At 52.2% G+C, this 20,295-nt stretch overlaps 6 protein-coding genes across 6 annotated transcripts; 2 read left to right on the forward strand and 4 right to left on the reverse strand.

Annotated features, from left to right (window-relative positions):
* Positions 1-260: 260 nt before the first annotated feature.
* Positions 261-2,300, forward strand: ACO1O0_007107 (and other transporter-domain-containing protein; the record flags this gene model as incomplete). Its single annotated transcript, XM_083196482.1, has 3 exons — positions 261-892; positions 950-1,448; positions 1,503-2,300. 3 exons carry the CDS (start codon positions 261-263, stop codon positions 2,298-2,300), a joined length of 1,929 nt encoding a protein of 642 aa, XP_083047690.1.
* A 726-nt stretch (positions 2,301-3,026) lies between these two features.
* ACO1O0_007108 (uncharacterized protein) lies at positions 3,027-3,632 on the reverse strand (the record flags this gene model as incomplete). Its single annotated transcript, XM_083196483.1, has 1 exon — positions 3,027-3,632. One exon carries the CDS (start codon positions 3,630-3,632, stop codon positions 3,027-3,029), a length of 606 nt encoding a protein of 201 aa, XP_083047691.1.
* A 2,515-nt stretch (positions 3,633-6,147) lies between these two features.
* On the reverse strand, positions 6,148-7,079 carry ACO1O0_007109 (DUF427 domain-containing protein; the record flags this gene model as incomplete). Its single annotated transcript, XM_083196484.1, has 3 exons — positions 6,148-6,572; positions 6,639-7,000; positions 7,057-7,079. The coding sequence occupies 3 exons, from the start codon at positions 7,077-7,079 to the stop codon at positions 6,148-6,150; spliced, it is 810 nt and encodes a 269-aa protein (XP_083047692.1).
* A 4,676-nt stretch (positions 7,080-11,755) lies between these two features.
* ACO1O0_007110 (uncharacterized protein) lies at positions 11,756-12,334 on the forward strand (the record flags this gene model as incomplete). The annotated part of the gene is made up of 1 exon (XM_083196485.1): positions 11,756-12,334. One exon carries the CDS (start codon positions 11,756-11,758, stop codon positions 12,332-12,334), a length of 579 nt encoding a protein of 192 aa, XP_083047693.1.
* A 258-nt stretch (positions 12,335-12,592) lies between these two features.
* ACO1O0_007111 (uncharacterized protein) lies at positions 12,593-14,125 on the reverse strand (the record flags this gene model as incomplete). Its single annotated transcript, XM_083196486.1, has 1 exon — positions 12,593-14,125. The coding sequence occupies one exon, from the start codon at positions 14,123-14,125 to the stop codon at positions 12,593-12,595; it is 1,533 nt and encodes a 510-aa protein (XP_083047694.1).
* Positions 14,126-15,141: 1,016 nt separating this feature from the next.
* ACO1O0_007112 (uncharacterized protein) lies at positions 15,142-16,598 on the reverse strand (the record flags this gene model as incomplete). The annotated part of the gene is made up of 2 exons (XM_083196487.1): positions 15,142-16,190; positions 16,283-16,598. 2 exons carry the CDS (start codon positions 16,596-16,598, stop codon positions 15,142-15,144), a joined length of 1,365 nt encoding a protein of 454 aa, XP_083047695.1.
* Positions 16,599-20,295: the final 3,697 nt, after the last annotated feature.

A 20,295-nucleotide genomic window follows, 5' to 3' on the forward strand; every position in this document is an offset into this window, starting at 1 on the left:
GTATTACTCGACTGGCCGACTTGTAGTGACTCTTGTGCCGTGGCCGCCTTCGTCTCCTCCTCCCGCTCAGCCGTCCGCCCAAGATCTATATCTGGGCCCATTCCCACTATCGTCCTGGCCCGCTCTTCTCTCTAATCCTGCCACCAACTTCCTACTTCTGGTCTGCGACCACATTCTGGGGACACGAGACCCATTCTGTATACGGCGAGATAGGTCCCCTACCATACCCCAGGCACTCTCCCACTGTCACACCGCCCACCATGCCTCCCCCACGCACTGATATCGAGTCTCCCGAGGAGACCGAGCGTAGCCACTCCGCTGCTGGCGGGGAGAAGCGCCGCAGGAGCTCCATCCTCAGCAACCGCCGCGCCTCCACGGCCGCCCTGCTCCGGAATCCCCTGGCCGGCATGACCACCGAGGAAATTCTCGCCGATGTCGACACGTTTTGCGAGGAGCGCAATCTGATGGACCACCGCGAGGACTTTCGGAAGGGCGCTTTGCTAGCCCAGGTTAGCAACACCGCAGGCGCCTTCGAGATGATTGATGCCATCCCCGAGGAGGAGAAGGCTGTCCTCCGCCGTGAGGAGGCTAACAAGTGGGACCAGCCCTTTGCCCTCTACTTCCTCTGCACACTCTGTGCTGGCTCCGCCATTGTCCAGGGCATGGACCAGGCTGCCGTCAACGGCGCTCAGGAGTTCTACTACATTACCTTCAACATTGAGAACCGGGAATTGCTTCAGGGCCTGCTCAATGGTGCACCCTATGCTTGCTCGGCCCTCATCGGCTGTTGGACGAACCCTATTCTCAACAAAATTGGTGGTCGCCGCTTCACCATCTTTTTCAGCTGCTTCATCTCTGTCGTCACTGGTTTCTGGATGGCTGCTGCTGATAGGTAAGGAAACATTGTTATTATTCCCACCATGATGCAAGTTTTAACGGGAGTGGACAGTTTTGCCAATCTCCTCATTGCCCGTTTTGCCCTTGGCTTCGCTGTCGGCGCCAAGTCCTCCACCACTCCTGTCTACTCAGCCGAGTGCACTCCTAAGAACATCCGTGGTGCTCTAACGATGATGTGGCAGATGTGGACGGCGTTCGGTATTTGCTTGGGTTACGTTGCCTCCGTTGCCTTCCAGAAGACCGACTTCCTTGGCCCCAACACGCAATGGCGATGGATGCTTGGGTCCACGTCCATCCCACCTCTGGTTGTTATGTGCCAGGTTTATCTCTGCCCCGAGTCTCCTCGTTGGTACATGGAGAGGAATAGATTTCAAGAGGCCTTTAACTCTGTCTGCCGTCTGCGCCGTATCCCGGTCCAGGCAGCCCGCGACATGTACTATGCCTGGAAGCTGCTTGAGGTTGAGCAGGCCAACAAGGCGAGCCACAAGTGGACCGAGTTCTTCACTGTTCGCCGTAACCGCCGTGCCGCCCAGAGCGCCTGGTTCACCATGGTATTTTTTTCACCGAACCTGCTATCGCGTTGGCATTGCTAACCCGCTCAATAGTTCATGCAGCAGTTCTGCGGCGTCAACGTCATTGCCTACTACTCAACGAGCATTTTCAGGAAGGCCGGTTTCAGCGTCGAAAACGCGCTTCTCGTCTCCATGGGTACGGGTATAGTCAACTGGCTCTTCGCTATTCCTGCCATCTACACCATTGACACTTTCGGGCGTCGTAACCTCCTGCTGGTTACGTTCCCGATCATGGGCATTTGGCTTTTCTTCACCGGGTTTTCCTTCATGATTGAAAAAGGGATTGAGTACTCAACATCCCGTCTGGCATGTGTCACTACTGGGCTGTATATGTTTATGGTTACCTACTCCCCTGGAGAGGGGCCTGTACCATTCACATATTCTGCCGAAGCCTTTCCCCTACACTTCCGTGACATAGGCATGTCGTCTTCGACGGCCATCACATGGGGTTTCAACTTCATCATCTCCTTCAGCTGGCCCATGATTGCCAAGACATTCGGCGATACTGGTGGTTTCTGCTTTTACGCCGTGTGGAACATGCTTGGCTGGGTTTTTACCTACTTCCTCCTCCCCGAAACCAAGGGTCTCACACTGGAGGAACTTGATGCCGTCTTCAGCGTGACGAACCGTGCTCACGCGGGATACTACACCAAGAAGCTGCCCTGGTATCTCAACAAGTATATTCTGCAACGCGACGTTGAGCCCTTCGCCCCGCTGTACCACTTCGAGAGCGAGCTCAACGAGTTGCCAAACAAGCGGCAGGGCCAGCCCGACGTCCAGCACAGCGAGGCACCATTTACCTCTGGCTCCGATACCGAAAAGAAGTATTAGTGTGTATGGGTACGTGTGGGATGGTGGATGAGTGGTCTCGCATATACCCCAGTCTATCGGGTCCAGTAACATAGAGTGCTCCAATATTTAAGATCTTGAGGGCTATTTTAATTTCCTAGAATAATCATATTTTCTACATATCCGAAGCATATACCGGCATATTAGACTCGATAAATACTGTACTAATGTAACTCAACATAGGCACATGATGACTTTTGAAAATCATAATGCGACAAAGGAAAAGGCTGTCTGAGGGCTCATGGAATTATCATACGCTAAGTAGGGTCTTGGTGGTTTATGGCTGATGGGATGGACCGGCGGGCGGGCGTGTTTTGCGTCCCCTTTGACGCCGACCACGGGATATTACGAGTGGAAGGATCTGGGCATCGTCCATTTACTTGACGCCACTGAACATGGTGTTTTGTTTATTTCTTTTGATAATACAGTATTGAGAATTTTTCATGGGCATGACTGCCACTATTATAAAGTCTGCCTTGCCGGGGTTCCTTTCCCAGAACTCTCTGCTTGATTTTGCATCCCTACCATCTCCCACCTTTTAGTTCATGCGGTTACGGATAGAGTCCGTTCTCATTCCAAATAGCGTTTGGGTCGAGAATGGGGTCTGCTCAGTTCTCGGACAGAAAATTGATACCGTGTTTCATATCAGAATTGCCCGAAACCAAGCGTAGAAGAGGCCTTATTCTGCTGAGAGCTATGCAGACTAGTTTACTGGTCCTGCTTCAACGCTGGAGGAATTTGAAAAGGCACAGCGGCGCTTCTACCACGTATATTCTGAGATGGTCTCTTGATGGGGGTCTGCTGTGGCGGAGGGAGACCCGAGTCATATGGAGCCATACCAGACTGTGCAGAACTTTGGGAACCATGAGATCCTGGAGCGCTTGTGGGGCCCCTGGGGGGAGTGTTTCCCACGGTGCCAAACTCAGAGTTGTTACTGTTAACAGAGCCGCTGTCCGGGGGGACGTCGCCCGTGGTGTTGAGGAACTCGCCGACGCCCGCCTCCATCTCAAAGATGAGGCAGCTGCCGCACTTGAGCTCGGGGAGATTCTTGAGGAGCCATACGTTGGTGGCGGGGCGAAGCTCGCCGGCAGGGCACAGGGGCTCCATGGTTATGGGGGTGCAGTGGTCGTCGGTGTGGTGGGTGGAGTTGATGGAGGTGTTGACCTGGCGGCAGCTGGGGCAACGGTTGAGATCGAGGGTGTAAAAGCACATGCTGGGCGTTTCAGTGGTTTCAAGGTTCAGAGCAGCGTTGGCGAGCCAGATGGGAGTGAGATTTGGGGGAACGACAAGAGATGCGGGATGGAGGAAGATCATTTTATCATGGCGGGATTCCGTCTATTCGCGAGAAAGTTCAATGGAGAGTGTTTGTTATATCCACAACATCGATACTGATCAAATAAAGTAAAAGCCTGTTGTTCTCACAAGCTGATGTAGGAGTGACGGTGGGATTGGAAGCCTCTAGTTGGTGCCTAACCAGCATTTCTGGTCATGCTGGCTATGTCCCATGCCCATCTATTCCAGCATCACCTTGAGGCTTGAGCAAACTGCCATCTCATCCTCATTCAGCTCATCTATGGCATTTATGGGTCGAAGCTTAAAAAAAAAGCCTTTGGCACTAGAGTAATCCAGGGTGTGACTGAATGTCCACGAGTAGAACAGGGCTATATTTGGCACAACAGGAATTAGTTCCTTGATGACCACCGCGATTGCCGCAATCAGAAGAGCCGGAAAAATAGACAAAGCGCGGCGGGACCAAACTTTTTGAAATAACCTTAAAAGACACAAAACCATATGAGTTATGGCGATGTGGCATTTTATTTGTCGCGGAGGCTAAATTCTGCGGCTGCGGATGAAACTTGAACAGTCGCGAACTGGTAATGGCGATGATCCCCCTGCGGCTGTCTCCTAGACACCATAGCCAACATCAGACTTTAGGTGTCGCATCAGCTATAACCCGCGTTTTATGATGTAAAAAAGTTCTATTTATGTCTTTATCCCTTTCCGACCTGTTTGTCGCGGGTGTGAAAACCATGAGAGCCCCAAAATCGAGTCCCAAACAAATGGCTTCCTGGCCTATGTGCATGTTTGCTCTAGAGTCTGCATGTATATAAATCTTTTGTTCACACAGCCTTTCATAATCTTCATCTTTCCTTCCTTTGTCCTGTGGGAAATCTTCTCTGGCATATTCCTCAGGCGCAATGACTACATGTGTAGAAAACAGAGGCTGGAGGTAGAGAAGCACGTCACCCACAAGGAACATTTTTGCTGACAAGAAGGCAGAGGAAGAATGGAGCAAACTTCATGCTCCCATGAGTTACGGCCCAGAACTCCCCAGACCGGGAATACCGTTAGCCCTGAGACAAAATATGAGCCGGAAGGTGAATCTGATGATGAGTCTGAGTCGGAGTCGCCAGAGTCAGATGCTGAATCCGAAGATGGCGACGATGAGGACATGGAAGATGCTCCACAGTCCGAAGACCCGGAACCTGCACGGACAAGCTTGGGGCTCATCACCTTGTTACCTTCGACCGCAAACACTGAGGCTACCGAACCGTCGACAATCAGCCCGACCTCAGAGAGCGAGACCGTGGCTGATCCTGTTCCGACAGTAGCACCCCCAGAGTCTATTGTCGACTCCATAAGCGTCCCGGCTACTTTGATATCGTCTACTGTCGCTTCTGAGCCATCTGTGCCTGCTGAGGAGGGGACACAAGTTCAGATACCGACTACTGCGGCTAGGTTCTCGGAGACGGCCGACTCGACAATTATCCCCTCTGGAGATGGAGATGCTGAGCAAGTAGAAAATACCGGATCTAGGGATGAAAACGTCAGACGCGGGGCCGACGCCGGTATAATTCTTGGAACTCTTGGTATGACACGGTCCTTTCCTCGTCGGGAGTAGCACTGACTCCGCGTAGCTCTCGTCTCCGTCCTTATTGCCACTGGGGTATTCTTTTACAGGAAACGTAAGAAGGCCAAAGATGGCCATGGCGATGGTTTGCCGTTTGATAAGCCACTCCCAGATACTCCCCCAGACAGCCGACCTATGAGTGAGGATCGTGGCAGAAGGTTCGATTCTTGGAACATGTTTGTTCCACATGCCACATTATCTAGGCGCGGTCAACCAACTACCGACTATTACGTGGCCAATAGGAAGGAACAGATTGCAGCATCCAGAGGTCCTTCTGGAATACTCAAACCACCCGCTACGCCGCCTACAGCTTATGGCGCAGCTGCACAAAGAACTTCCGTGGAGATGATAAGTCCACCAAAGGAGTCATTGAAGCAAGGTGGAGGATTTGCACCAACTTATAAGGACCATACCCCTGCCATCAGAGCCAGTAATCTGGATATATACCCCCCTAGACAGGTTCCCATTGGTAGCTTTCGCGTGCCATCCATGGCCCGCACAAACACATCGGATAACACAGAGGGAACCTGGAGGACATGGAATGTTGACCAGAGACAGACATCAAAAGACAAGAGGCCATGGAAGGAGAGGTACCTGGGATGAAATTTTGCGTGTCTATATAGGGGCTGTATGCTTCGACTTTGAAGAAGTTCAGGAGAAACTTGACTATGGTGGAGTGCTATTTGGGTTATTTCCCTCGATTATTCCTTTGAGGGGAAGAGGGATATAGATCATTGTTTCAATTATTCAGAGAACTTTCCTTGTTCTGTCCCTCAAGAAATTCATAAACCAGGTGAAGTAATGGAGAATAGCATGTTAGACTACTGGGGCTAAAACGTTTAGACCAGTTATAGTGACTTATTCGCCTTCCGAGTTGTGGAAACCGCCAGACGGACCGTTAGTGCAAGATGTACATATTCAAGCAAAGGACGTCTTAGGCTTTTGCTGCACCTGTCCATCCAAAATCACGTCGACCTTCTCGTTGTAGAAGCAAACCAAGCCCGCAATAGCCGCACTCTCATGAATGGGCATCCTGTAGTACCACACTAAGTTCTCCATCTCCTTCCCGTCAACCACCACGTTGTAGTACTCAGCCTCACCCTTGTATGGGCACTTCGTAATGAGGCTGCTCTTGCGGAGCACTGACTGGTCGACGGAAGCGAGGGGCATGTAGTACCTCGTGGGGAGCCCCGTCTCCAGCAGGTGCAAGGCCATGGAGGACTTGGCTACGACCTTGCCCATGACCCGGATCTCGATGGGGCGCTGCGAGGGAAGGATGTCGATTCTCTTGTACGGGTCTTTGGGGTGCTGGTAGATTGGGATGTCCTCTTCAAGCCATTGATCTGTGTCGTTTTTGTAAGTCCTCATCTCTCACTCGCTATTGTCTACGGAGTGATGAGAGAACGTACCCATGCTTCCAAACTCGAGTCTCACCATACCAGCCAGAGGTCCAAGGCTCATATCATCGGCGAACCGGACGACACGGTCGGTATGTGCTTTGTCGAGTCCGTCGTGGGGTGGGATGACAAGATCAACCACGGTGGCAGCAGTCTTCCCCTCCGCCTGGATCTCTTGCGTATCGCTCATCTTGCAATTCTTCAGATCTCCCTGACAGAAGTAGTACTGTGGATAATTATCATGCTCCCACACAAGGACAGACTTGGTCGTGTCCACAATGATGGTGTGGTTGTGGATCACACGGACCCTACGGTCCGTTGCCTCTGTCTTCCGGGGTCCATTCTTGATCATGTACTTGGCGAAGTCGCCCAAACTGCGTGACGACAGTCAGCATTAGGCGTCAATAGGGAAAAAAGCGGGGGTCCTCACTCTGTGCCAAAAGCTCCTACCATTTTGTTTCTCGTCGATGGTATGGGATAGTAAGTGGTGGATTCTCGCAGAGTTGAGGGGCTGCAGGATGCAGGTTATGTCGTCCCGGTTGCTCCGTGAAACGTTGTTGGTAAGCACCCCCACATCATGTTGCTGCATGACGCAGAGGGAAAGAAACAAGTCGTCAGAGAGCCTTGTGAAAACTGGTAAACCTCAAAACCATGCTTGTAGACTTTTCGAAAACACTAGGGGAATATAGATTCCCTTCCACATGCTTAACTGTCAAGGTAAACTCCAGGTTAGCATGTGAACAAAGCAGCCACAGGTTCATCGGAGCATCACAGGGTGGTCATGTATGATTAACGGTACACTTCTTCTTGAATAAATCTTCCGAGAAATAATAGTTCCTTGCCGTTTCTGTCCATGATGGCCCCGTACCCTCCTTCCCATTCCTCTCTGCTGCTCTTTCCCCTAGCCGGAGGCTTCGGCGCCGTATCGGCCCCACATCTTGGAGCTCCGCACCCCGGCCAAGAGACTCCCCCGGCGAGCGGGTCGTGGTCCCACGCATCGGTAATTATAAGACCACGGCAATGCATTGGGTGCAGCTGAATGATCCAGTCTGGGGGATCCTGTTGCACATCGGTTGGGAGGCGTCCAGTCGTGGCCTGCTGGTTGGGTTGAGTCTTTTATGGTTTTTCTTTTGCTTGCATTAAGATCTTCGGTGGGTGGCTTGCGCGAGCGGCACAAAAACGCCATAGCGGTAGCCCAGCTGGTGAATGCTCGCAAGAAGTCTTGAAGCCACAGCGATACTAGTTGCAGTCGGCCGCCCAGGGGTTAGTTAACCTTTGCGATTCGACGGATTTGTCATTCGGAAAGGTCACCATGATGTATACTTTCATCAAAAATATCTGCAAGACATGCTGGCTCAACATGGGCAGTCCGGGTGGTTACGGATGCCAACGGCCTTGAAGACGTGGGACGATTCTATAGGCGATGATATTTCGAACAACTTTCAATGCCCCCTCAGCCGGCAGTTATGCCTACTTCGGTCTTCAATATTCTTCATGTGATGTTTCTCCTTGAATATTGTTCCCACAACGAGCTGAACTTGGATATCACACGGTGGTTGTAGAACACATCTTTAAAGGCTTCATAGACGACATTGAGGACTGATTTTCTGTATTTTTTTTTTCACAATCCTTTAGGATCTCTGCGAGCTGGTAGGTTCGCTGATCTTCCTCAAAATCTCGTCTCCATGGAGGCTCACCCGTAGTCCCGATGGTCGTGGCAGATCGTGGATGATGGCTGTACCATGTTTACTCCCATGCGGCCTCGTTCTACTTCACAGGCCAAGTATCCTGGTTAGAACCTGCGTTATTTGTATCTCAGTGGCGCCTTCAGTAGATGTGGCGTCGAGCTTCTCGTGGACGAACTGGCAGTAGGCAAGGGTATAGAAGGTCCCGTTCTTAATCTCTGCCGATCTGATCGGCAGGGGGATCAAGGAGGGTATATGGAAGTCCGCGAGCGTCAAGTCGGAAAATCTTGAGCGGCTATCGAGAGGACCTTTCGACGTCGATCGGTTATGCTCCATGGCGCTAGTATGAGACGGAGGCTGAGATTGTCCCGGTATGTCTGGGTCATCATGCGATGAGGGTATAATAGCTTTGCTAATGGCCCACTTCTCAGCTAACAGGTATCTCTCGTACAGTGTGCCTCGAAGCTCCTGCAAGCCATTTAGGAGCACGTCGTTGGATTGTATTAGCTCGAGACCCTGACTCTGGAGCTGAGCGGCATGCCGTTGGGCCTCGTCCTCGTCCTCACTGCTTCCATCAGCCAGGCACAACGGCAGATGCTTACCACTTACCTCTGGAGCACATCGAGAACCATGAATAGCAGTAATTCCCCGTTGTGGAGCCTATCGGCGAGGCATTTTAATTCCGCCCCGGGATCGCTGGACCTCGCAAACGACCAGGTCTCGGAAGTTATTGCAGCAAGAGCTGCGCCAATATTGGATATGGTGAGAATAGACTCAGTCAACGCTGCGATGAGTATTTCCATCCTGACCTGCGCACGTCGATCCTGGCAAACGGACCGACCCTTTTCCACATGTCTAAGACAGCTGTATAACCCGTGCATGGTGGACTGGAATGATTGTAGTTTGCGGCGAGTGTACTCGAGCGGCGCCACGTCAGCTTGTGGGGGAGAGGAAGTGTTGAGGCGCGTGATGTCGCTGCATGCCTGCATGGAGTCCGCGAAGAGCCCGATGAGGCTGTTCAGGACGGCGAGAGGATCCGAGGTAGTTTGCGAGAGGATGCTCCTGTTGTCTAGCACATGAGACTCGGTGAAGCTGCGAGGTATATGTATGGTGATCAGTCTCACTGTCATCTATTAAATCCGTCAGATGGGCCATATAGGCATCCATGATGGATGATGGGAGTGCACGAATGCATATATGGTGTAGGAAGTAGAAAAAGGGCGGAAGACGAGGAGGACCAAGATTCAGATGTCAGATAGAGGGAGCGTCGCAAATAAAGCAAGCGGAGAGGGGTCATATGAGGTAGCCAATACGCATTACGGTCATCTTTTGCTAGAGCTGGGAAATCTGTATCAGCTATGACCAACTAGGTGGAGGCAGCGCTCCAATCTGCCGTTTACGTCAACAAGGCTCGTGGAGGGTATTCAGGGGCGGCTCGGCGGGCCCCGTTTGGTGCATTGCAAACGGGGCCCGAGAGCATGGGAATCGGCATGGAGCATTGGGGAGCAGCATGGGTGGCCAACAACAACAGGCTAACAGCATGGCCTACCCCGTGGGGCGCGGTCCAAGGGTCATCCCGATCGCTTATCGCACCCATGTGCTCGGTCAAGGTTATCGGCGACTGGACTAAGCCTTTGGGGTACCCGTTGGTCCCTCCATGTCTCATCCAAGACGCCGACTGCTACGAAGTACTACGAGTACCCAAGTTGCAAAGTTGCAAGTTGCTGTGCCGCTCAGAGCGCGCCGAGTGCCCCGATCGGAATGTTACTACCATGTATCAGAGCCCTGCTTGCCCGCATTCTGCAAACGCTGGCGCCCACTATGAATCGTTGTTGCGCCGGAAAGAGCCTAAAGGGCCCAATGGGTGACGGGACCATGCAATCGACATCTCTGTCTCATCTTCTTCCCAGCGACCGGGTTTATGCCACCACTTCGGCCGCCGCCATCGGCCCGTCCGTCTCCCACAGCTTTTCACATCCCGTGACACCAATAGACCCTCCATCCTTTGCCCAATCAGCTAGCTCAAACACCTCATGGTTCCCAGGGCGGGATGCGTTGGCAATTCCCTCCTCATCGACACCCCATTAGTCCTCGATCAAAGTCTCATGCCCTGTGTAAGTAGTCTTCGGCTGTACATGTTTCCGACCACCACGTAGGATCAATAATCACCAAGGTCACTCAGGGCAGTCAGGAGCAATATCTTCTCGGTTCAAAGAAAATATGATAGATGGTATCATGGTATCAGATGTCTACCAAGTGCAAGCCCCACTCACGATGAACTGTGGATGGCGCTGATTGCCCCGAGCAGTCGGGACGATTGCCGATTGATCCCATTCAGGGGCAATCATGCAGTGGAAACCTAAATATCACGTTAGTTCAAATTAATAGCCTAATAGCCGCCTGTGTGTTTCAGGGTTGTCTCTATCATGTGTTTAAGCCATGAATCTTCGTCGATGGGACCATGAGATAGTCTAGGCAAGTTTAACCAGTGTCCAGAAGTTGGATGATGAGAGTGCGCACACATATACATTTACCATACCTTCGACCTCCATTCCGAACTAACTATAGAGAAAAGTATCTAGATGTTCTTTTGTCCTTTCAAACCCATCCAATACGGGAACTTCGGTCTTTGTCCGTTGTTTCACCGTCCATGATGAAGGTACCGAGGTAGAGTTTGAACAGACCATGGATCTCTACCTACATACCCAAGTCACTCTTGACACGTTCCATTGTCAGAAAAGTAAGAGTAAATGCACCGTGACATTTCATTGATCAAAGGTTCAAGGTAGTGTCTGCCCTGAACCTAATGGTCTAAGTGCCATCTTGCAACTTCAAGATGGAGATGTATGTCCTGGGCCAAGCACTCGGGTAAAGCAACTCATCACTCTGCTAACAATGACCCTCATGGTATAGAAAACTTTGGCAGCGGCTTCTAACAAGGATGTTTCTCGAAGCAACCGTACCAGTGAGTCGTCTCACCCAACCACTGGGTGGCGCGCCTTCACCCTCAGCCATGTGACGGACCCCCAAATTTCCACCAATGTCTTTGATTACTTCCAGCATCTACTCAACGTTGCACTAGAAGAAAGGCCACCAGCGCAGCCTGGGTGATGATAAGCTTACCTGGCGCCATGCCAATCACTCTCCCCCTCAGCTGAACACGGAAGACAATCACAGATGGCGAGGTTGGTGCCTACAGATAGACGTGAAGCACTGGTCCATTGTTGGCATCTCGTGATGGCTTCAGGATGCTACTCACTCCACGTCCAGTGACAATGATCCACGGCCAATTCGGACGGATGACTGGGACAGTATATAGGAGATCCGCACGGAGAGATATCAGAAATGACACGGACTCTCACACAGGACATCAAAACAAAGCTAGACAGAACACGTCAACGTCTACATCCCCACAACTGCAAACACGCCGTCACTCAGAGATCCATGCCGAAGAGGCGGAAGATGATCCGCGGAGATTCACGGCGCGAACCAAGGTGCTCCATCTGCCGACTTGACAGCCCGGACGACAAGTGCCTGGGCGCCTGCTACCGATGCTACATGCACACGCTGGAGATGCAGCTCCGCGCCATCCCCGACTACCCGGCCATCCTCGCTCGCCCGACAGCAGCAGCAGTACTGGCAGCAGCAGCAGAGGACAGCACGCGGGGGTGCAAGTTCTTCGTCTGCCAGAGCTGCGAGATAGTCTGGCCCGCCGAACTCGGCTTCCGGGACTCGCGGGGGAGAAGTAAGTGCGTCCTCTGCCGCAAGTTCGAGCTCATAAACAAGGTGGAGATCACGCCGGGCATTATGATCACCTTCTCCCTATGGGCGGAGGGGAGGAGGAGGATCAGGTGCCTGGGGTGCCAGGACGCATCTGACCAGGCAGATTTCACCATCGAGCTTGGCCGGGGCGCCTCGTGGAAGGCAATACCCTACCGGGTGTCCATGTTCTGTGGGACCTGTCGGTGTAGAGGTCTTGAGGAGCGATTAGCTGTTCAGGGATTAGTGAACACGGATAGCTAGGAAAGGAGGGGTGGTTTTTGATGAGACCGGCCACCATCGACCACCATCGACATCATTTCTGTATACATTCATCAATCGTATCACATCTAGAGATCCGCAAGAAGTAGAGACTGTCCAGAGTACCCCGCCTGCACGGCACTATGCCCTACCCGTCATTCTACAGAGCAGGTCCGTCCCAATTCTCCCGGCGAAGCCTGACATACCAAGCCTGTTTGTGCGGGAAGGCCACTTGCTTTTCGTAAGCAAAGCCACAGGACTTTAGATGATGGTGGAATCTGCGAGGATTAGGCGAGTCATTGGTTGGGAGGTGGGGAATATCTGGACGCACCTTTCGTTGTCGATCCTTGGCTCCAAGCAGGTATTCATGGTCCGATAGTCGGCCGCGAAGCACCAGTGGACAAGCGCAGTCAGCCACTTCTGGACGCGGCCCCGAGCCCACTCTTCGCCAATGAGTACGTGCAACCCCCGATCCCAGTCTTCCGCCTCACCACCGAGGTGCTTCCCCAGGATGTCCTCCTTCACCCAGTAGATCTCAAAGTAGCCAAAGGGCACGCCGTCCCAGAGGCCAATGGCGGGGAACGAATGAGTCGAGTCTAGAGCCTTGTGCAGGAAGCTGTGCTTATAGTCACCCCAGAACTGTTTCACTCGGGGGTTGTTGAGCCACATCTGCAAGAGCGCCGTGTCGCTCAACGTGCACAGGTGGGCGTTCTCGGGAGGCCTAGGTCCCGTCGGGCCCAGATGGGGCACGGGGTGGGGGGACGACGATGCCACGCGAAACGAGAGGAACTGACCAACGCTCGGGATGAAGCGCGAATAGAAGGTCTCTCCCATGCGAGGCGGCTTGGGCCGAAGCGGGTGGCGAACATCGTTGGTAAACGTATACTGCAGGGGCGGGGGCGGGAAGTAGGTGGGGAGGTGGGAGGAGGAAAAGAAGGGCCCTACGGGTACGCCGGGGCTGTGGAAACCACTCGTCGGCATCGGCGCGCCTGGAAGATCGTTTTCTACACGAAAATGCGAGTGGTACGGTGACTGAGAGTGCGTGTGGCGGTGATGTGGTGATTCGCTGCGCGTTGGGGATCCAGGCCTGCTAGAAACTGGCGATCCAGGGAACGAAGAGGCCGGCTTGGTGGGTCGCAAGGTGAAGAGAAACAGGCGGCCGGGAATCTGCCAGAACATGCGTCTCGAAGTGAACATGTTGGCCCATGCGTCCCCGCTATCGTCCGTGCTGGTGCCAACAGAGGTGTTCGTGGAGGCAATGAGCCCCATCCTCTCGAGCTTGGGGACCAGGTTCTTGCTTCTCAGTATGCCATCGCGCCTGACGTTGATCTTCCACTCGCCCTTCGGTCGTGCAGACTCGGGCGTCAGCTTCGTATCATCGTTATTCAAGTACAGCGGCGGCTCCGGCTGATGAAAGTACCAGTAGAGTGTGATCCAGAGCATCATGGCGATCTGACGGGTCGGGCTCGTGGGGGGCTTGAACTCGCTGGTGGAAGGGTTCGAGATGGACGAGATGAACATGGCGTCATTTTCCATCGTGGGCATTGAGAAGGGGCGCGTATTCTTTCGAGGCTTCAGCGCGGCGGGTATATCTTCGTCGTCTTCCATAGCATTATCATCGGGGTGTCGTCCATTCTCGCCCGGAGGAGTCTCGGTGTGAAGGATGATGGTCCATCCGACGGGAAAGGCATGGTGGTTGGCATTGAGCTCATTGGGCCTGAAGCCGACGCCGCCGAAAACAGGCGTCACGGTAAAGGTCTGGCCGTCGGGCAAATACAAGGTCTGAGGTGCCATGATGGGCAGGATGCGCGCGGCGAAGGATGGTTCTAAAGTGAGGGGGGATTGGTTAGCTAGTGTAGCTAGCTGGTGCAGCTGGTGCGGAGTAGCTATAGTAGGCCGGCGCTCGTTGACTAGAGCTCGGGTACGATTCAATGGTCGGTCATTGGCGAGGTGAGATCATGGTAGGATCAAGGTCTGGCAGTTGTCTGACTTGACAACGTGGTTGCCATGAGGGATAATAGTTCTTGGCTCTCGAGGGAGAGCAAGACATGGAGCGATGATGGTGGTCTGAGTTTCGTAGATCAGCCAACTGGAGAGCTTGGATTACCCCTCCAGATCACCCAGGGCCGTGTGTAGTTATTGTTTCTGCACGGTAAGTATATCGGAATTTGGGCCGTAGTGCACCGTGCGCATCGTCGGCCGGTTTCGGGAATCGGCGGTAGTTTAGCATCCGTTGTGGGAGGAGGGGTGCACCACTGGGTTGGCTCTATGAATCATGGATCTAATTCTTCTTCTACTAGCAAGCATAGCACATTGGCGGTAATCATCATTAGCTATCATCCCTTATCCGTGATTCCCACGGATGGTAGTACTGATGAAAAAAGTATCGGATAAAATAATCCAGCCTTGTGAATCATCCATGCCGGTACGATTCAACGTCAGTCAAGGATGCTGGTGGAGACGGTCCAGGGTCACGAGCGGCAGATGACGCTCGAACCCCGCGCCTGCGAGCGGAGAAACTTGAAGCTGGAATTGGGCAACAAAATTCTCAAAGCTTGACGGCGCCTACAACTCGTAGTTACAGGTCATACTTTAAGATCGATAACTGGAATTAAAACTGGTTCAGCCAAAGACCCCATTCTATCACTGTTGTGAAGGTCTGACATTCTCTATAAATAACAGCCGACCTCTAAGTGCACAGTCGTCACTAACTAATAGATAGTACGTTAAGAACCAGTCGCCATGCATGCAAAATCAATCCCGAGTCAACACCACGCCAGGGATCCACCCAGCCGAGAGCAGCTGATCACTCACTCCTTCGTTCCTGTCGCCTCCTTGTCTGCAGGCTTTTCACGTCTTGATTTATCGCCCTCGCCATCGCCATTTTGCTCGCTCTCTAGCGCCTCCTTGACCTCCTCGCCGCCTAGGTCCTTCATCTCGTCCCAGTCGACGTCGTATTCGGTGGCTACCATCTTAATCTCGCGTCGCAGCGCGTTGGCCTCGTGGACTAGATGCTCCCACATGGCGTGGTCAAACCCTTTCTCCTGGTAGAGGGCATTCTGGCGTCTCGAAACGGTCACGTTCATGGCCGCTTTGTAGCTCAGGTCTCGGCTCATGTACAGAAACCACAGGTAGCCACCCATTATAGTCGTCAGGCCGGCGAGGTAGGTGACCGGTTCAACAAGGTCCCAGCCCATGTCGGTGTGGAAGGTGACGTAGTACACAACTCCCCACCATCCTGCTAACGCGGCGAAACCACCCTGCGCGATGCGATGAGCGCCCTTGTGGGCGAGAAGGTCGCACTCATTCTTAACCTTGGACATCCGGTCGATCCTCCGTGACATCCTCCTTAAGCGCATTCGTAGGTAGTGTGTACGGTCCTTGAAACTTGGCACGGCGACACGCACCTCTCCGTTGTGACCTTCGATGTCGACGGCAAACTCCCGCCCCCGAGCAGCATCCCGAATAAAGTCGCCCACCTCAGTGCTCCCACTCCAACGCACCCACCTGACCGAGCCACTATCCGGACCCTCGCGTCCAAGACCAGAGTAGGACGCCACATTGTCTTGATGCTTGCTGGCCCTGCCGTCAGTTTCGTCCTGATCCGCCTCGGCACGGAAGGCGATGCGAGGTAGCTTCTCGTGACCATTGACTTGGAGGGGTGGGATCTCTGCTTGGATCAGCCTTTCGAGATACGACAGAGGCTGCTGCGGGTGCACCAGAAGAGCGAGTGGCTCAACCGTCTCGGGGCCATATTTTGCCTCGACATCACGCTCAGGGTTGATGTGTACTTGGTCGGGGTGGAACGGGATCGGGAGGATCAACTTGAGCAATCGAGTTGGAGTCGTCAGTAGACGGCCTAAAACGTGGTTAGAAGAGTCTTGAATTCGGCAAGCACAAAGAACTACCGACCTTTGTTCGCGTCCCAAGATGATGGATTTGGAGATGTACCCTTCGGCTGGGAGTGATTGTTTTTCCAGTGCCACGGTCGGTCGTCGACTTTGCTCTGCGCGTCGTGTCTAGCAGCCACCTGTTCCTCCCAGTGGTCCACCGACTTCTGGCTCAGCTCCTTAGCCTTGCCATCAACGTGCGACTTTCGAGTGGCTGTCGCTGCCGCAAATGTGCGCAAAGGCTGGGTCGTTGCTCGTCCGTGACGTCGTGGCGATGGGAACAAAGTGTGGGCGGACGTCGTGCTCTGGCAGCTCTGCCTCCAGCACCTAGACACTGCCGGCGCCCGAATTGCTACGCGCCGAAGAGCACCGTTCATCGCGCTGTGCGTTCTATTACCACACCAACGCTTGGCGCACTGATTCTCGAAAGTTGATTTTATGGGACGGAATGCTCAACCAAATCTTTATTCCGAGTTCAGGTTTGAAGCTACCTCACTACCAAGTTAGAGGCGAGAGCTGGCAGACTCGCGCCCGAGACTTCAAGAGCTCTGCTCTGCCTGATGATGGATGACGTCATTCGGAGCAGAAGCTACGGCTAGAGATAGGAGACCGACCAGGGTCCTGTTTATGCTCAATTTGTGATGAATTATGCTTGCACAATCCTGTGCCTGATATTAGGTAGATATCCGTACCACGGTCGCATATTACGGCGTATGATGCACCAATTTAACAGCGAACAACAGGAAACAGATGACAAAGATTTCATGAGCCATAAACCCCCAATTTCAACATACGTTCATCCAACTTTGTTAGGTCTAATACCGAAACCACCCGTCCCGCATCCCACAGCTTTTGATGAACCAGGCCCAACTTGTCCTTGATGATCTTCGATTCATGTTATAGCCTACAATCTGTGCTCACTGTTGGGGGTAAAATTGCATACCAGCTTTCCAGTCCCAGTCCGTCTACCCTTTCGTGCCAACTTGCCCATCAGTTGGATGTCCCCAAATACGCGGGTTCCTTCTTGCGCAGGCTCTCGATGATGGCAACATTAGCACAGTACGGGGCGATCAAGACGATATCGTGTTTCTTTGCGTTGGTCGAGTCCACGAAATTAGCCAAGAAGTCGAGATCGATCTTGATCTGCGCTAAATTCCTTCAGGAGCCTGCAATGTTGTCCTATACGCTGATCACGTTCCGCCAGTGGATGAACATCAGTGCCAGCTTGCCGGCAGCAGCAGTGCTCATTGAGGGGAATTTTCCCATGGCATATGCCTTCGACTTTCGGCCAGTCTCATCCAGAGGTAGGTCAATCTTGCACCCTGGGCGGTATTCTAAATGTCGTACAATATAAGGATCGATACGGAGTACTAGCTGCATAATAGCGGCGTCGCATTTTTGCGACACCAAAGACAGATCCTTGTGCATCGGTTCCTGGATCAGGCCGAACATCCCCTCAGCCATCCACAATTGGACTCGCAGCCGGAGAACAGGCCAGCCCATACTCTTGAGTAACAGCAAGCGCGGCATGGTCCCATCAGCAACAGGACGCAAGGGGTGGTCTCCCTCCGCAACTATCTGGTCTTTGCACTCAACAGCAAGCTCCTACTGCATATTTTTCGCCAGCAAGCATCACGTGCATGAGCGCGTTGCCGCACAAAGCGTCCATATAAGCCCTCTGTATGCCGTCGGCCTCATCGATGGCGAAGGCGCGCGCACTGTGTCTCTTCCAGCGGCGGTAGATCCCTTCGGATCAGCACAATATCGGCAACATCTAGCATATCCGCCAGGAGTGCCCCGAGCTACTCATCCTTGTTCGCCGGTTCGTCCTCAAAGTAGCTCGAAGGAATTCGCCCCTGCGTGACGTCAAACAGTGGTCCCATATGACTCTCAAAAGTCCACTCATGTCGAAGAGCATAAATAGAGAGCTGCGGTCGCCATGGTTGAGGGTACAGACATTATAAAGCCTAAGATCTGTGGGATCTTTTCAGCCCCAGACAGGTGGAGGCTGAATCTGCCCCCTACAGCGCTAAAAGAGTCGAGTATATATTAATTTTGCTATGAAGGTAATTTGGTCAGAGGGCCAGGGTACGGATGTAACTAGATCATTATAGTCAAAATGCGTAATATTACAGTATTAGTATATTATTATTCAGCAGCGTATTGTGTAATGTACACAGCCCCAAACGAGAAGTATTACAGCGCCAGTAGTTTCATATATCCTGCTCAAACAAAGGTATAAACAAACCTTAATTTCTAGCAATGTCTTAGAAGGTAACTATGCGCGTGAATATTCATGCTAGATCCACCCTCAATCTAAAAACTGTATCATCATAGTACGACCTGAAATGGTAGTCCACCCAACTATTGATCCTTGTACCGCGTGATCCGAATTCTGAATACCGAGTTCCGGAGGCATGCAAAGGACTCGCTTTCCGTCTTTCAAAACCCACCCACTAGCATCACATATGGCCGCACCGTGGTATCTGTTAGGTGATATGGAAACTACCACAGACCTGTATTCAGTTTCAGAGGATAAATCCAGGTTAATACACCTAACAGATAATGACAGACAGTACCCCGTTCTTGGATCCAACCAAAGGTCATATAAGTACCTGACACTATGATCGGATTCTAGTATCAATGGGCAAGTGCCATTGCTCATGTCCCAGACCTTGATAGTCTTGTGTGAAGCGGAAGCAACCCAACGGCTATCTTTCGAGAAGAAGACCGATTTTACTTAGGAAGGATGACCATCAAGCGTCCAAACAGAAGTTCCTGCAATTCTATCCCAGATCTTGACCGACTTGTCTTTTGAGCCGGATGCAAGCTACTTCCTGTCCCCCGAGAAGGCGACTGAACATACCCAATCCTTGTTACTATGGAGCGTCCGGAGACAATTCCCCGTACTAGTGTTCCAGATTTTAACCAAGCCGTCGCTTGATCCCGATGCCAGCCACTACTTGTCTATTGATAAAGCGATCGAAAGTACCACCATACCATCCCATAGCGTCCGGATACAAATACCTTCATTGATGCTCCATATTTTGGTGAAGTCATATGAGTTTGATACAAGCCACTGGCCATCTGCTGAGAACAAGCGACAATGTATATTGTAGCTATGACCCTAGAGTGTTTAGGAGGAATTATCCTGGTTTATCCCCCAGATCCTGACTGGCTGATTGAATAAATTAGGTACGATGCTCTGGCAATCTGGGTAGGGGGCGCCCGACTTCATGACACCCTTTTCATAAGGAGTATGGACGCATGTGCCCGTAGTCATAACGGTAGCTATATCCCATAGTCTGATGACATTTCGGTCTGAAATTAGTGCTAAGCGCCGATTGTCTGCTGGAAAATATAATAAGTTGTAAAAGATTTCGGGAGCCGAGTGAGATTTTCTGAACTTGGCTGTTTTCGTGGCAATATCCCAAATTTTTATGGCACAATCATCTGCGCTGGATGCGAGTCGCTGGCTATCAGGTGAGAATGACGCGGACCTCACAAAGGGAGAATGATCCCCAAGGGTTTGTTTGTGTGTGTGTGTCCCTACCCACAACCTGGACTTCAATAGTCCCATCCATGAAACGGGCTGTGAGTTATTGGCCATCCAGTGAGAAGGTAATTTGGTGACTAGGATTATAGCGTTTACGATGCTAGGAAGGATACAATAGAGGGAATAGAAGTAATCTACAATAAATCCTATCTATAGCTAAGTAGCCGGTGGTAAAGTAAGGTCTAGAAACTTATAATAAGAAGAGAAGGAAGAGGTAGGGTACCCTACTAGGGTCCTAAGATATACCTACCTAAGTATCACGTGATAAGGATGCTGAAGCGTTTCGAGGCAGACAGCTGTCTCCGAATCCCAGATTTTGATAGTCATATCTCGTGAGCTGGACAAAATCCGCTGACCATCCGGTGAAAAGATGGCCGAGGTTACTCCCATACTATTGCCCTTCAAAATGCCCAAGAGTATGCCCGTATCTGCCGCCCAGACCTTGATAGTCTTATCAGCTGAAGCCGTTGCAAGTCGTTGGCCGTCAGGCGAGAAGACGATCGTCGTGACTGAATCCC

This window comes from Amphichorda felina, assembly GCF_050947745.1.
Source record: "Amphichorda felina strain 45539 chromosome Unknown scaffold_7, whole genome shotgun sequence".
In the NCBI taxonomy this organism is placed as follows: domain Eukaryota; kingdom Fungi; phylum Ascomycota; class Sordariomycetes; order Hypocreales; family Bionectriaceae; genus Amphichorda; species Amphichorda felina.